Source organism: Scardinius erythrophthalmus (genome assembly GCF_964197995.2).
Source record: "Scardinius erythrophthalmus genome assembly, chromosome: 5".
In the NCBI taxonomy this organism is placed as follows: domain Eukaryota; kingdom Metazoa; phylum Chordata; class Actinopteri; order Cypriniformes; family Leuciscidae; genus Scardinius; species Scardinius erythrophthalmus.
The window spans coordinates 10,915,683-10,930,086 of NC_138225.1; the positions used below are offsets into that span (position 1 = coordinate 10,915,683).

A 14,404-nucleotide genomic window follows, 5' to 3' on the forward strand; every position below is an offset into this window, starting at 1 on the left:
TAATAAAAATAACAAAAATGGAAATTAAAATGGAAAATATAAAAACTTCTTCAAACTATTAATAAAAATGTAAGTGTCTAAATGATACTAAAATAACATTGGCACAAAAAAAAATCGAATGCATCAGAAATTAAATGATTAACTATAGGAGGAACACGTTCAAATCATCTACACAATCAGAATGATTGGAGGCCTATACATATAGCCGACTCACCTTCGTTCCTCTGCAGTCTTTTCTGCATCCCGACTCCTCACTCTCGGCTAGTTCCTATCCCAGCCAGAGATACGGGGTGAGTACTCTGGGTTCGGGCCACATTCTGAGCTCGGAGCCCTACCCCGGACAGCATGCCAAATACCCATCCTCTTTTACACAATCTAATTATTTGTAAGTGTGAACTTGTGAAATTGCAGCCTTTTATTTAAGAGTGTGTGCTAGAGTAGAACAAATGCCTTTGCACACTGCGGCTCACCTAAACGTCTATTCTTATCTCAACCTCCAAGGGCATGTTCTGTGTTTAAAGACATTGCATCATACTCACTTTTTCGGCCTGTAGTCCGGAATGTTCCTGTCCAAGGAGATGCGGTCACTCAGTTGAGCATTGTAGCCGTACTCCTCGTACCTCCCTTCGCTCTCTCGGCTGTCCTCCCCCAGCGTAGCAGCTGCACCACCCTGTCCTAGACCTCCAGGACCCTCCACCAGTCCCATGGGTTTGGCTAGACCTGCAAAGCAGAAAAGATGTTTGACTTCAGTTGACATGACAAAGGTCAACATATCCCATTAGTATTGTAAAGCAAAACTGGGTTCATTACTGTGGGAGTACCCACCAGTGACATGCAAATCATAACTGCTGAACAAGAGTATGGGCGATAATTGGATGTTGGACACCAAGACACCACCTTCGCCTTATGTCACCTCTTTCATACAGATCTCCCGGGGGGAAAAGGTGGAAAGCAAGTGAACTGTGTTTAAAGGGTTGTCAGTGCAGAGTAAGACTTCTTTGCCTTTGGAAATTCAGGTCTAATTTATCCTCTCGCTCTATGCTAATTAGAATGGGATTGATGCGAGGGTTGTTTCCGGCACAGGGCACATCAAATACTGTGTAGTTTGACACTCAAAGAATGTGACTAAGAAGAATTGTACAGAATGTATCCATTATACCAGATAGTGAATGCCAGATGGTTGTTCCTTATCAGAATCATTGGTCAGAATAATTGGCGTTATTCAAAAGTCTAGATTTAAACCTTTGCCGTGCTCTTTAAAAGGGATGAAATGTGTAACATCCATTAAAGATGCCGTTTCAATTTGACATTTAAAAGAGCAAAATTATATGTTTCACTAAATTATTAACAGCTACATAAAAATTCTATCAAGATTCAGAAATGAGTGTATGATCCAAGGATGTTCGTTTTAAAGCCTTCAATTACAAAGTGTTTCTAAACTGGGACTACATTGAAAGAGGGAAATATCTTGTAGCTGACTACATTTTACTTGTTTTTTTCATAAACTGTGCCAATGAAGGTCAGAATATCAACCTACATTTAATATTTTTTTAATTTATGAATAATTCAAATGTGGCATGTTCTAAGCTGCTGCGCAATATCAGTCAAAGCATTTATATAACCTTACATTCTATATCAATGTTTCTACGTATTAGCAAACATACTACAATAAGCTAATAAACTAGGAGTTTATTTCCCAATGTTATTGATACACATACACATATTTATTAAACATCTGTGTCTTTTATCATATTGCTGTGGTTCTTGTTTTCTGAAAACAATAAGCAATTAGTGTATACAATGCGTATATAACACATAAATACATAAATGAACAATCCCAAGTAGGAAACCAGGGGCAGTGTTGTCAAAATTAACTAAAACAAAAATTATTTAAAATGTTTTAGTTGATTGAAATAAACATTACAATTTAAAGATTAGATTAGATTAGAAATGCCTTGGCAACTTACTGATATAAAATAAGTTTAAGTATTATAATTACGAAAACTAAAAAGCTTTCAGCTAATCAGAAAACTAATAAAAATGCCAAAGCACATAAAAATGGCTAATACAAAGTATATTAAAAATGAAAACTAAAATATAAAAATAAAAGCTTGTTCAAATCTTTAATACATACTATATAAATGGTAGTAAAATAACACTTACGGGAAGCACTTAAAATCAGCATACGTAAGGACAACCTTTAACTGTGGAAAAATATGTCAGCTCATGACTGTTTATGTTTCTCAATACCACACATTTGAAACCTTGTCTACCAGGTAAAAAGCTTCCCTAATCATACGCTTTTCCTTTCACAAACATGAAATTTAAGAAATTCCGATTGATTTTTGAGAAGGGATGGTTTGGCTCTGGGGGGGTCACCATGCTTGGCAACAGAATGTACAGATTGTGTTTTGGAATCCAAACCAGGCTGTTCCACAAATACCAGTTGGTGCAGCATTAAACCCTATTCCAACCTGAACCCTATAAAGCAACCACAAATGGCTGGATCCCAGCTGATCTACATTAAATATTCCAGGTCTGTCTCTCTTCCTGGCAGTCGTGACCTCCCAGAGTGTTGACTTGACTTGGAGTCTGAGTTCTTGCATCATAGGTGTTCTGGCAAGCTTGAGCTGAGATTGTAATGTCTCTCTGAAACCGTCTGAGGGTCTATGTCTCTTTCGCTGTCATTGTTTTTCCATTGTCTCGAAGGCTGCCTCTGTTGGCTGTTTTGAGAGAATTCTATTACATAGCGGCCTGGCATTTTGACACTAATCCCTGAGAGCCAGCTGTCTATGGCAGAGAGAAACTGCATATCACAGTGACTTAATGCAGTGGTCTGCTAATACAATGCAAAATGTTGAGGTGAAACATAATATCATAATTTTTCAAACTGCATATATGTTTTAGACCAACAAAGCAACACAATGCCATTGCTTACATATCTCTCTGCTGAAAAACAAAAAAGCAAGACAGTTAAAAAAATTCTAAGCTGGTTTGCTGGTTAAAAAGATATTGGTCACTTGTCAAGTGCTGGACAACTAAACAAACTGAAAACCAATTTGGCCAGGCTTTGAGACCTAGAAGGCTACTGCCCTGCAGATTTTATCTCAACCCTAATTAAACACAACTGAACCAGCCAATCAAGGTCTTCAGAGTTACTAGAAAATTGCAGATAGGGGAGTTAGATCAGGGTCTAGACAATAAGAACACCCCTTTAGCCAGGCTGGGAGACCATCTAGACCAGGGGTGTCCAAACCTGCTCCTGCTCCTGGAGTTTAGCTCCAACAAATCACACCTGAAACAGCTAGTCAAGGTCTTCAGACTCACTAGAAACTTCCCTGGTTGAAGCTAAACTCTCAGGAAAGTGGCCCTCCAGCAGCAGGATCTTACAACCCTGTCTAGACCATCTTAAACCATCTAAGACTAACAAATAAAAATATACATTGCAGGATCACCTCTTTTCTCACAGTATCTAAAATGGCTTGATCAAGGATCCAGTCTCTCTAAACCCCTCCTTTCCGAGAGCCTACTCTGCTCTGATTGGTCAGATGGCCCAATCTGTTACCATTGGTCTACCACTTACAGCACATGCCAGAACTAAACGACCATTACTATATCCTCAGCAGTTGTAAACAGTGATATGGACAGTAATGATGGCAGTTTTATTGTATCAATTCAAGCCCAAGTCTTCATCCTTTGAAAGTGGCAATATAGCAAACGCCTCCATGAAAGTAGACGTAGGGTATTTCAAAACTCCAAACTAACTAGCTAACTGACTTTCTCCGATTATTTTTGTGGATGCTAATACATTTGGCAAAGGAGATTGTGTTTTAGCTGCTGTTCAGCTCAGAGATGGTATTAACCGTTGTCTATGTAAATGCGCGTGTGCATGCGTGTGTGCTCAGATAATAATATGCTTTGAAGGCTGTAAAGAGACAGCCGTGATTACAGTGAGCTGAAGAAATTAAGTTACAAAGACCAAAGGAAACAGGCTCTGTTTGTGGACTAGCAATTATTCTGTTTTCGTCCCTCTTAAAAAAAAAAATCTATAGCCCTCTTACCATTATTTCATCCTTCAAATGGAAAGGGCATGATAGAGACTGGTTATTTGTACGTTTCTAGTTTACAAATCTACAAGAAACTCATCGGCAGTTGCTTCTAAACCATTAGCACTGTTTCTGTTTCTATTTTCAGCTCTACATGAAAAGAAATGTCATAATTACACAAATTTATGAAATACATTTTTAAAAAAAGCAACAAACAAGAAACAATAACCCCTTTCACACATACAGTATTTATTGGTAAATTACCGAAAACAGATCATGTGTGAACAGGACCTTTTCAAATATACTGATAGGTTCCGTCAATTTACCAGTAGGCTAAGGGAAGTTGTAACATTATTAGTAAATTACCGGTATATGCGCTGTGAGAACGCGGAATGAAGATTACGGTATTTTGCATGTAAGAGGTCAGAACGCGCTGATGTAAGAAGTGATTTGGGCCAATCAGAAGCTGTTAAAAGAGCAACCGCTCTGGGCCATTCATAAAATTACTAAGCATATGATGCATTTACTCAGCACTGTTTACAAATGTCTTCAAATTGGAGTGATACCGAAACTAAAGCACTTCTCCTCGTCCAGGCAGATGAAGAGATTTGTCAACAACTTTAGAGGTCACTTTCGGTTAACAACATCGCAGAGTTTACCGGTATTTTGGAACTGATGTGTGAATGGTCTGGTAACGGTATGAACAGCACATTTTTGAATTTACCGGTAAAGTCGTTCAGGCAATTTTACGGTAATTTACCAGGATTGCTGTGTGAAAGGGACTATTGTTTAATGAGGTTGCACATATTAGGACACATATACAATTTACAGACTTCTTATATGGAAAATCTGACCAAAGCACTGTTAAACTGACAATTTATTTTGCATTTAGAAATGTATACAAATGAATTGCATGCCCAATGTAATAGTAAACTATTAATAGGATAGTAAATAATGTTTTTTAATGATAAAATTATTCAACATGGCTGATGGAATATTTAATTGCAAATTTCATGCATTCAATAAAACACATTTGTTTATTTTAAAAAAAGTAAAGGAAAAAGGAATAATATGAATATAATAATAAAGGAAATAAAAATATAGGACTTTTTTGAAAAAGTGAAGGACGTGTGCCTGAAATTCATGATACTCTGTTTGGAGGGATAGAGTACAGTAACACTCTCGCTCTCTCTCTCTCTCTGTCTGTAATGGACCGGACTTTCCAGACTCATTATTTTAACAGGCTGCTCGGCAGTCTGTCTTTGAGAAATGGCTTATGAACGGATACTGTTAGCTATTTTTTTGCAAAAAGCTTTGAATTTCATGACAGATAGCTCCAATTCCACTTTCTTTTAAGCATATTCTGTGCAGTTCTTCTTAGGCAGTTCAGAATCATGAAATCATGAAATCATGAATAATAATTACTCATGATAAGTTTTACAGTCCTGACAACCAGAATACAGATCCCAGCCCAGAGGAATACTTTCCTTTTTGCTTAGAGGTTACTGTTTGATAGCTCACTAGACTTAATTGAGTTGTCAGTTTAAGTTTCATTAAGTATCAACCAGTTCTCAGATGTCTCTTCTGAAGTTACTTAAGAGAAATAAGAATATAAATAAAGGAGACAATTGGTACTGTATGTTGATATAATAACAGTACAGAAATAAAAAAAGTAGAATGTGGATAGCATAGCGTAGATCTTAGAAGAGTTTCATGAGAAATGTTGGCGCTCATACTGAAATCTCTCACTTTTGAGTGCAGACTTTGTTCTCTTGGCAAATGTGATCACAATCTGAGGCACTGTTGAGATCTCTGCTGAAAGGAGTCATGAAGTCTTTATCTCAGAAGAAAAATCTGAGAATTGGGAGACTTCAGAAAAGTTGATTTGACAAAATAAATTGAAAAAATGAAGCATGCTAGTCTTTCTGTCGGGACGTCGTAAAGCATCAAAGACGCGACGTAGGTGGTCGTCCACTATACGAGATAAAACGATCGATTCTTGCGTCCCAATGCCCATTGTCTTTTTTTTACGAATCATCATGACATCCTACGTCAACAGATCGTGCCAAAATTTAGGCCTATATAAATAACTGGCTTAACCAGTATGGTTTAATCCACTGTGTTTGTGGAGGTCTTCAGTCATCCATCTGTGATACTACCAGTCAAGTTTATCTCCCGCTTTCTTGTAAAGTGCTCTGGCAGCATTCAGGCCTGATACACTTTTACTCAGAATTGCTTTAAATTATGTAACAAGATTTGAACAAAAAAGTCTTACTGACCCTTTATGGATTCCAGGATAAGACTCCTTTTTGAGGTAATTTGGGAGCTGAATGAATACATGAATTCATGTCAAAACTGATGCTAGTGCAGCATAAATATTCATGAGGAAAATGTGGTTAAGGGGACATGAAAGGCAGGATTGGACAGTCCCCTTAGAGTCCCCTGTGAATGCATCAGACAGTAAAATGTGCTAGGTCATAAAGCCTCGATGGTGGTGAAATACTTACTCAAAAGGCTGATTTATACCCAGAAATTATAAAGTAATACAAGGTCATACAATTTTATGAAACAAATTATACAAATATTTAAAAAAAAAAAACATTTAAATTATATCTGTAATCTCAATAAACTTGGGAGCAGGAAGTTAGTTTATTGATATTCGAATTTCTTCCCCTGGATTTCATTCTAACTCTAAATGACTAGAGCCAGGGAAATTACATTATCCATAGTACCAGCACTCTGTATCAGAACAATGTCGGGGCGGTCATACTTTTTATAGATGCATGGCATACGTAACACCTACACCACAGCCTCAACCCTATAGGGGGCTCCCACGCAGTGTGATACGCCATATACAGTACACAGAAGCTACATCTAAGTGCCAAGTTAGTTTTTCTGTGAAGCGGGATTTCCCGATTAAGTTTTTGTGCTCCCGATCCGATCAGAGTCATTGAATATTGAGTAACTGTTTTCAACATTGATACTAATAGAAAGACATGTTTCTTGAGCACCAAATCAGCACATTTGAATTTCTGAAGGATCATGTGACTCTGAAGACTGGAGTATATGATGCTGAAAATTCAGCTTTGCCATCACTGGAATAAATGATATTTTAAAGGAGTAGCTCACTTAATAATTTACTCACCCCTATGGCATCCAAGACATTCATGTCTTTCTTTCTTCAGTCGAAAAGAAATTAAGGTTTTTGAGGAAAACATTCCAAAATCTTTCTCCATATAGTGGACTTCAACAGGAACCAACGGGTTGAAGGTCCAAATTGCAGTTTCAATGCAGCTTCAAAGGCTCTACACAATCCCATCTGAGGAATAAGGGTCTTATCTAGCCAAACGATCTGTCATTTTCTAAAAAAAAAAAAAATTCAAATATATATACTTTTTAACCACAAATGCTCATCTTGCACGTCCAGGACTTCATGCATTACGTAATCACATTGGAAAGGTCAGGCGGTAACCGGACGTAGGCGGAAAATGTAGGGTGGGGCGAAAAACTAATTTTCTCCTCCAACTTCAAAATCATTGTTTTTACCTTTTATTTATTTTATTTATTTGTAAAGGGTGTTTGACATTGCCTGCGTCCCAATGTGCATACTATCCATCCTAAATAGTATGTGACATTAGTAATTGTCAATACTATTTAGGGCAGATAGGGTGGATAGTATGCACATTGGGACGCAGGATTAGCCTTTGAACGTTCGCTTTGCTGCGTTCCAGTCCACTTTTAGACACGCACTTGCGAACTTCCCTAAGCACTTCCCCTCGGGGGAATCCCCGCCGCCATTTTGAAGTGCGTTCCACTTCATGAAGTGGACGAGGGAAGTTTATATGGACAGACTCTCGCTCCCTCGATTTTGACCGAGGGAGCGAGTCTACTTCATATGTACACTTCAGGCACCTATATGTCCCACAATGCAGTACGATTGTGGCGTCACCACATATCTCGTCTGATCACCACCACAACAAACAACTCTATGATATATTAATTCTAATTTTATTCAATTGAAAACAACCAAAACACCATATATACATTTGGATGCTGCATTAAACAAATTCTTAAAGGGAAAACTAATGTAAATAATAAATCAACTACACAGCTGATTCCAAGTGATCAAGGGCTTAGGACGTCTCAATTCAGCCCAACGCAGTTTCCGCCAGTAGTGGGCACTCGCAATGACGTACATCCGAGTGAATGAGACGGAGGGAAGTTAGCAAGTGAAGGGCATGACAATTTTGGACTGGAACGCAGCATAGGTCGGTACTTCCGCATATGTCACACGTGACCTTTCAACGTGATTTCGGAATGTGTGCCGCATCACAGCTAGTGCAAGACGAGCATTTGTGGTGAAAAAGTATATAAATGTTTATTTTTTTTTAGAAAATGACAGATCGTTTGACTAGATAAGACCCTTGTTTCTCGGCTGGGATTGTGTAGAGCCATTTGAAGCTGCATTGGAATTGCAATTTGGACCTTCAACCCGTTGGTTCCCGCGTTTCCTCAAAAAAACTTTTTTTCTTTTCTTTTGGATGACGTGGGGGTGAGTAAATTATCAGGAAATTTTTATTCTGAAGTGAACTAATCCTTTAGGAAAAGTTTTTTTTTCTTTACATTGTAATAATGTTTCACAATATTACTATTTTTACTGTATTTTTGATGAAATAGACGTAGCCTTGGTGAGCATAGACTTCTTCTAAAAACTAATAATAATATTTCGCACCAACCTAAACTTTTGAATGGTATTGTAGCTTTCTCTGTTAATATCACTTCCCAGTTAGAAATCGGTTCAGTCTAACGCATCTGTGATTGCGAAGGTAAACCGAACTACAGCTGTAGAAATTAACACACTTTAGCGGTAATGCTCACGGTAGATCTGCTGCCTAATCAAGGGGCTAATTGCACATTCTCATAGCTCTGCATTTTTATAGCAGTCAGATAAAGGGTCTTTTCACAATAACCCAGCATTTCTAAACAACTCTGCCAGAGAGGACCAACTGTCTATCCCTGAATGGCTCTCTTTGCATCCTGCATCCCTCAAGGTCAGATTTAGTTGAGTAAAGCAATCCTACAGAAGAATGATGAACATCACAATATGACTTAAGTTCTCTGTTATCACCAACATATCACATAAACAAACTGGCCATGAACATCTGTAAATGCACAGTAATAGAGCAACTACTGTACATAAGAATCTCTATGCTATTGGATATATGCTTAAAGCAAAATTAAACTGCTTGTTTACCACAAACATGTACAGTATACTTTTAAACTAATTAGAGTACTGTGACAAAAATCATCCATTTATGTCAAAATCTGGTCCATTCAGTCAGGTCACACCTTAATTGGTCACAACTACATGCAATACAATGCATGATGATCCCTGGCTGTCAAGTTCAGTTGCAATTTTGCCACCCACCAATGCCCTTTCAATAAAAATAGGTGCATGATCATGCGGTGTACTATGATTCTCATTTAATGAACGTTGGGGGGTTGTAAATGATGATTCATCTGTCCATCTCAAACCAGAAGCACTGTCAATGATTATGTTTTATTTGTTCTCTGGGAAATTATTCATCAAAGTAATGCTCATACAAACATTTACTGCATATTTGCGAAGATGTTTCAAGGGATGAGGGCGCCATCAACAGCCAGACAATTACTGCTTTCTTGTAAAACTCGCTGAGTCCTAGAAATCCAATCGGACCTTGGCGCAATCCTCTGGGTCTCATTGTCAAGACAAATAAACAACAGAAAAATTGACAATTACTTCAAATCAACATTGGAAGCAAATACGGCAACAGAAATGTAAAAACATCAAGGGAAAACCAATTCCAGTCTCAATAGCACAGTCGGCACGTTTTATGCGCATCAGATAAATATGTGTCAAAATAAAATGTATAACGGTCCCAACATCAAGAAGATTTGTGACAGACTGGTGAAATCTACAGAGTGGAAAAGCCTCCGGGAGAAATGTGTGGTGGCACTTGTGCAGAATGAAAGCGCTTTCAATCAGTAGGGTACATTAGAGGGCTTCTTTTTTTTTTTTTTGTAAAGCAGTGCCTCTTGGCTTTCCTCCAAATGCAAGATGGATAATTCTAACTGACAGAGTGACCCCCTTTATACATAAATGGTGGTGGTCTTACGGAATAAAAATCAGATCAAATAGATGCACTAAAGAAAAGCAAAAAGAGAGTGATAGGTCTTTTAACAGACCTTTTTATAGGAAGGATGGCACATCACGTGAACTGTGACCTTCAGATGTTTTCTGTAAGAAAATGTTCTATGGTCTAAGAACATAATGATAGAGGAAATGGGCTCCAATATTCTAAGAAAAGAACTCAGAAGAGAGAGGACAAGAGTGGCTATGGCAAGAACAGATTCAAGTGCATGGGAAGCAAGATCGTAGAAGGACAATTTCTTTTTTTCTGCACTGTTTTTGGGGTAAAATCTGTGGGATTATGTGGAATGGATTTTAAAATGGTAAAATATACTACATGTATGTAAATCTGAGAGTTCTTCATTCTTATTGGTAGCTGAAAGCATAATCATGCAACCAAATATACATGAACACAGAGAGGAAAAAATGTGTTGAATTTTATGAATGACGCAGCGTCTAATTCAGTGGAATTCTACAGATTTTATATGGACATATATCTGTGAATACTGCAATTTATCCTCAGCCATGATTGGGAAATTTAGAATAATTGTAATATTCAATTCTGATTCATTGCTTCAATTTCTTGAATTGCTTTTTGCTGTCAAAATAAATACATAAATAAACAGTCTAAAAATGATCCTCTTCTCACATACTGTGTACAACTTCAAGTCCAAGAGAGTTGCTGTTATAATGTAACAGAGAAGCAAGAATACTTTCAGAACAACATCTCTGAAACCCCTCAACATGCTTGGAGTTAGAGACACAGAGCAAAATACTGTTACAATCAGGTAATGAGCCCTTACACTGTCCTTTATCTAATTTCCCATAGTACTTTATATTTCGTCAATAACATAAAAAATTATGAAATCATAAAATGCTTAATATATCGTTACATTTAACCAGTTAGGAGTGTGCTAACACTCTGATTGATATATATTGATAGGTTATGTGCACTTTATCCTGTCTTGATCTTCCTGACATGTTTATTGCATCATAAACTTGTCTAAATTAATTGTCATGTGATAAAAAAGTCTAATTTAAAGTATTCAATCACAGTAAATTTCACAATAAAATCCAAAGTGTGAATCTAGATTAAATATCTTAATGTCCATAAAACACTGATTTATAATGCATTATGTAATTCATGTGAATGACTTATTAATGAAAGTCAAAGATGATTAAAGCTAACATACCATTTAACTGATTGTACACCACATCTTCTAGTCGCTCGAGCCGTTTGAGAATGGACTGTCTGTCCAAGGAGTTCGTAACTTTGGCATTCCTGCCTCGCAGTCTCTGATCCGACAGCCTCCCGATCTGCACGAGCTCTTCGGATCGGTCCTGGATCCTGCAGTAGACCGAGAACAAGATGATCCCGACGAACACCAGAATGTTGACCGTCAGCAGAGTTTTGATCTTGCGTGCCACAGCCATTAAAGCCCGAGAGCGACACTGTCAGACCCCTAATATTGATCCATACGATCCGCTGTGGTGGGAGCTGTCCGTTCAGCACCACACACAACCCGCGCGCGCCGCAGTTTCACAAGCTTAACAGCTGGTCAACGCGCGTAGGCTATATGATGATGCAAGTATATATGATATATAAGTCAAACACGTAATAGAGCTTGCAATCAAATCCCACCGCCTCGGGGTCTTGTGCTGACCCCCATTACAAACGTTTAGAAATGTGTCAGAGCAGCCTACGGAGATTATGCTCCGATTAAAAGCATGCGTTTAATCACGCTGTGCACTCATGAGTCGAAATGCACGAGATGTGCACGGTTCAGATGGCTCATTTTAAATGTCAGTGCATGTCAAACAACGATCCTCCGTGTGCAGCATCCTTCACTCGACTCCGTCTGTTAAAGCAAAGATGCATCGCGCTCGGGCATCGAAATAAGACGAGCGATTTCAATGACCGGGCAGATGAAATCCACAATCCTTATGCAACGAACGCAGGTGGAAGTAAAAAAAAAAAAAAAAAAAGACGCTGTCAAGCGATGGTTTGCATGGCAGCGTTCTTCTCTCGCGCTCCCCGCATGCTCCCTCCCTCACATCCCGCTTTTCACGCGCTGCTCAGCGCTCTGGTGACGTCGGCAAACTCATAAATATTCAACACTGTGTGAGGGGATGAAAGGCTGGAATATGATAGATGATGAGGATAGCTGTTGGATTACATTCTAATATTTTCACGGAGATTGGCCAATTAAATTACAAAGAGTTTGTATAAGAATAATGATTTCAATGTTACGCCCAAGTGCAAATGTGGCATTTCCGAGGAATGATACAATCAGTGGGTCATTAACAAATGAAAATGTTCTGCGAGACAAGTTTACTTGTCTTCCTTTATTTTGAGTCCTTTATATATTCTCTTTGTGTCTCTTGCCAGTTCGTTCTTTCAACCTGTGCTTTTGTTTTCTTGCTTCCACAGGGCACTCTTGAGCTTCTAAAGCCTACATCTATCAAATGTTTTGTTTACCATGAAGAAATACTTGAGTCTTCTGTTCTGAGATGCATTTTCAAATGTGTCTGTAACCACAAAAGCAAAATAATATAGTATGTCAGCCAGAATGCACTCAATGTGGGCTATGTGCTCACGAAGTCACATTTATCTGAGGAGGTTAGGATATCAACAAAATAAGTGGATTATTTTCATATCACTTCATTATACTCAAATAGATTAGAAAGGATTACAAAAACCTTTTGTTTAAAATATTCTTAAAGTCTTTGCGGTAAACATTCACTTGTGTTACTTTACTCTGACCTGGAAGAACTTTATATTTTACAACTTAAGACAAGGTATAGGGACAGAGTCACGTGGACCACCTTTACGATACTTTTAAGTTGAGCTCACCAGTTGGTAAAAGTTAGCCTACTTTAAAAAGTAATAAAAATATTGCATTACTTCCTAAAAAGTAACTAATTGTGTTACTTAGTTACTTTTTATGGAAAGTAATGTTACGTTACTTTGCATTACTTATTCTCATCTTGGCTTATTCTCATCTCATACCGTTTTTCGATAGTAAGGATGTATGCGATTTCGGATGCAGCCCAACAATCTTACTTCAGCTATAAAAAAGGAAACACAAATTTTATGTTTATCTAAAGTAATTTTTGCTTATATGTATGGTTGAATTGGACCAAAGTGCAAAATATAGTGAGATTAAATACAACAATTTATGCAATTTTATAATACAACAATATGTTATTTGTGTAATTTAAAGGGATAGTTCACTTTGAAATTAAATTTTGGTATGTTTTAGCTTACCTCAAGGGCATCCAAGATGTAGGTGTCTTTTTTTCCGCAGTAGTTTCAATTTTGATATTTTTAGGTCAAACCGTTCTAGTCTGTCAGTCATTTAATGCAGGTCTATGGTCACTGTCTCAAAGAGCATGAACAGAGTCCAAATTAAACAATTCCCCATCGTAAGTACACATTGATGGCCTAAGACACGAAACGAGCGGTTTGTGTGAGAAAACGAACAGTATTTATATCGTTTTTACCTCTTATAAACAGCCACGTCCAAGTGATCTGAGGGCGCGCGCGCATCCTGTTATGTGACGTGTACGCAGACTGGTGCATAGATATATACACTAGATGTCGCCTTGGCTACGGCATTCGTTAAGAACTGCCGTAGCCAAGGCGACATCTACTGTATATATCTATGCACCAGTCTGCACCAGATCACTTGGACGTCTTAGGCCATCAATGTGTACTTACGATGGGGGAATTGTTTAATTTGGACGATGGGGAATTGTTTTAATTTGGACTCTGTGCATGCTCTTTGAGACAGTGACCATAGACCTGCATTAAATGACTGACAGACAAGATCGGTTTGACCTAAAGATATCAAAATTGAAACTACTGCGGGAAAAAAAGACACCTACATCTTGGATGCCCTTGAGGTAAGCTAAAACATACCAAAATTTAATTTCAAAGTGAACTATCCCTTTAACAATTAAGGCTATTTAAAGGGATAGTTCACCTAAAAATGAAAATTCTGTCATCATTTACTCTCCCTCAAGTTGTTCCAAACCTGTATGATTTCCTTTCTTCTGCTAAACACAAAAGAAGATATTTTAAAGAAGGTTGGTAATTAAACAGTTGCTGGTCCCCATTGACATCCATACTATTTATTTTTTTTTCCTACTATGTAAGTCAATGGGGTCCATCAGTCGTTTGGTTACC

At 37.9% G+C, this 14,404-nt stretch overlaps 1 protein-coding gene across 1 annotated transcript in view; it reads right to left on the reverse strand.

Moving 5' to 3' along the window:
• Positions 1–11,649, reverse strand: part of galnt9 (polypeptide N-acetylgalactosaminyltransferase 9) — a gene marked incomplete at both ends in the record, with an annotated part of 85,407 nt that extends 73,758 nt beyond the window's left edge. The window contains 2 exons of the mRNA XM_081366417.1: positions 540–720; positions 11,409–11,649. Of these exons, the coding sequence (XP_081222543.1) occupies positions 540–720; positions 11,409–11,649 (422 nt within the window). The remainder of the gene's footprint in view (positions 1–539; positions 721–11,408) is intronic.
• Positions 11,650–14,404: the final 2,755 nt, after the last annotated feature.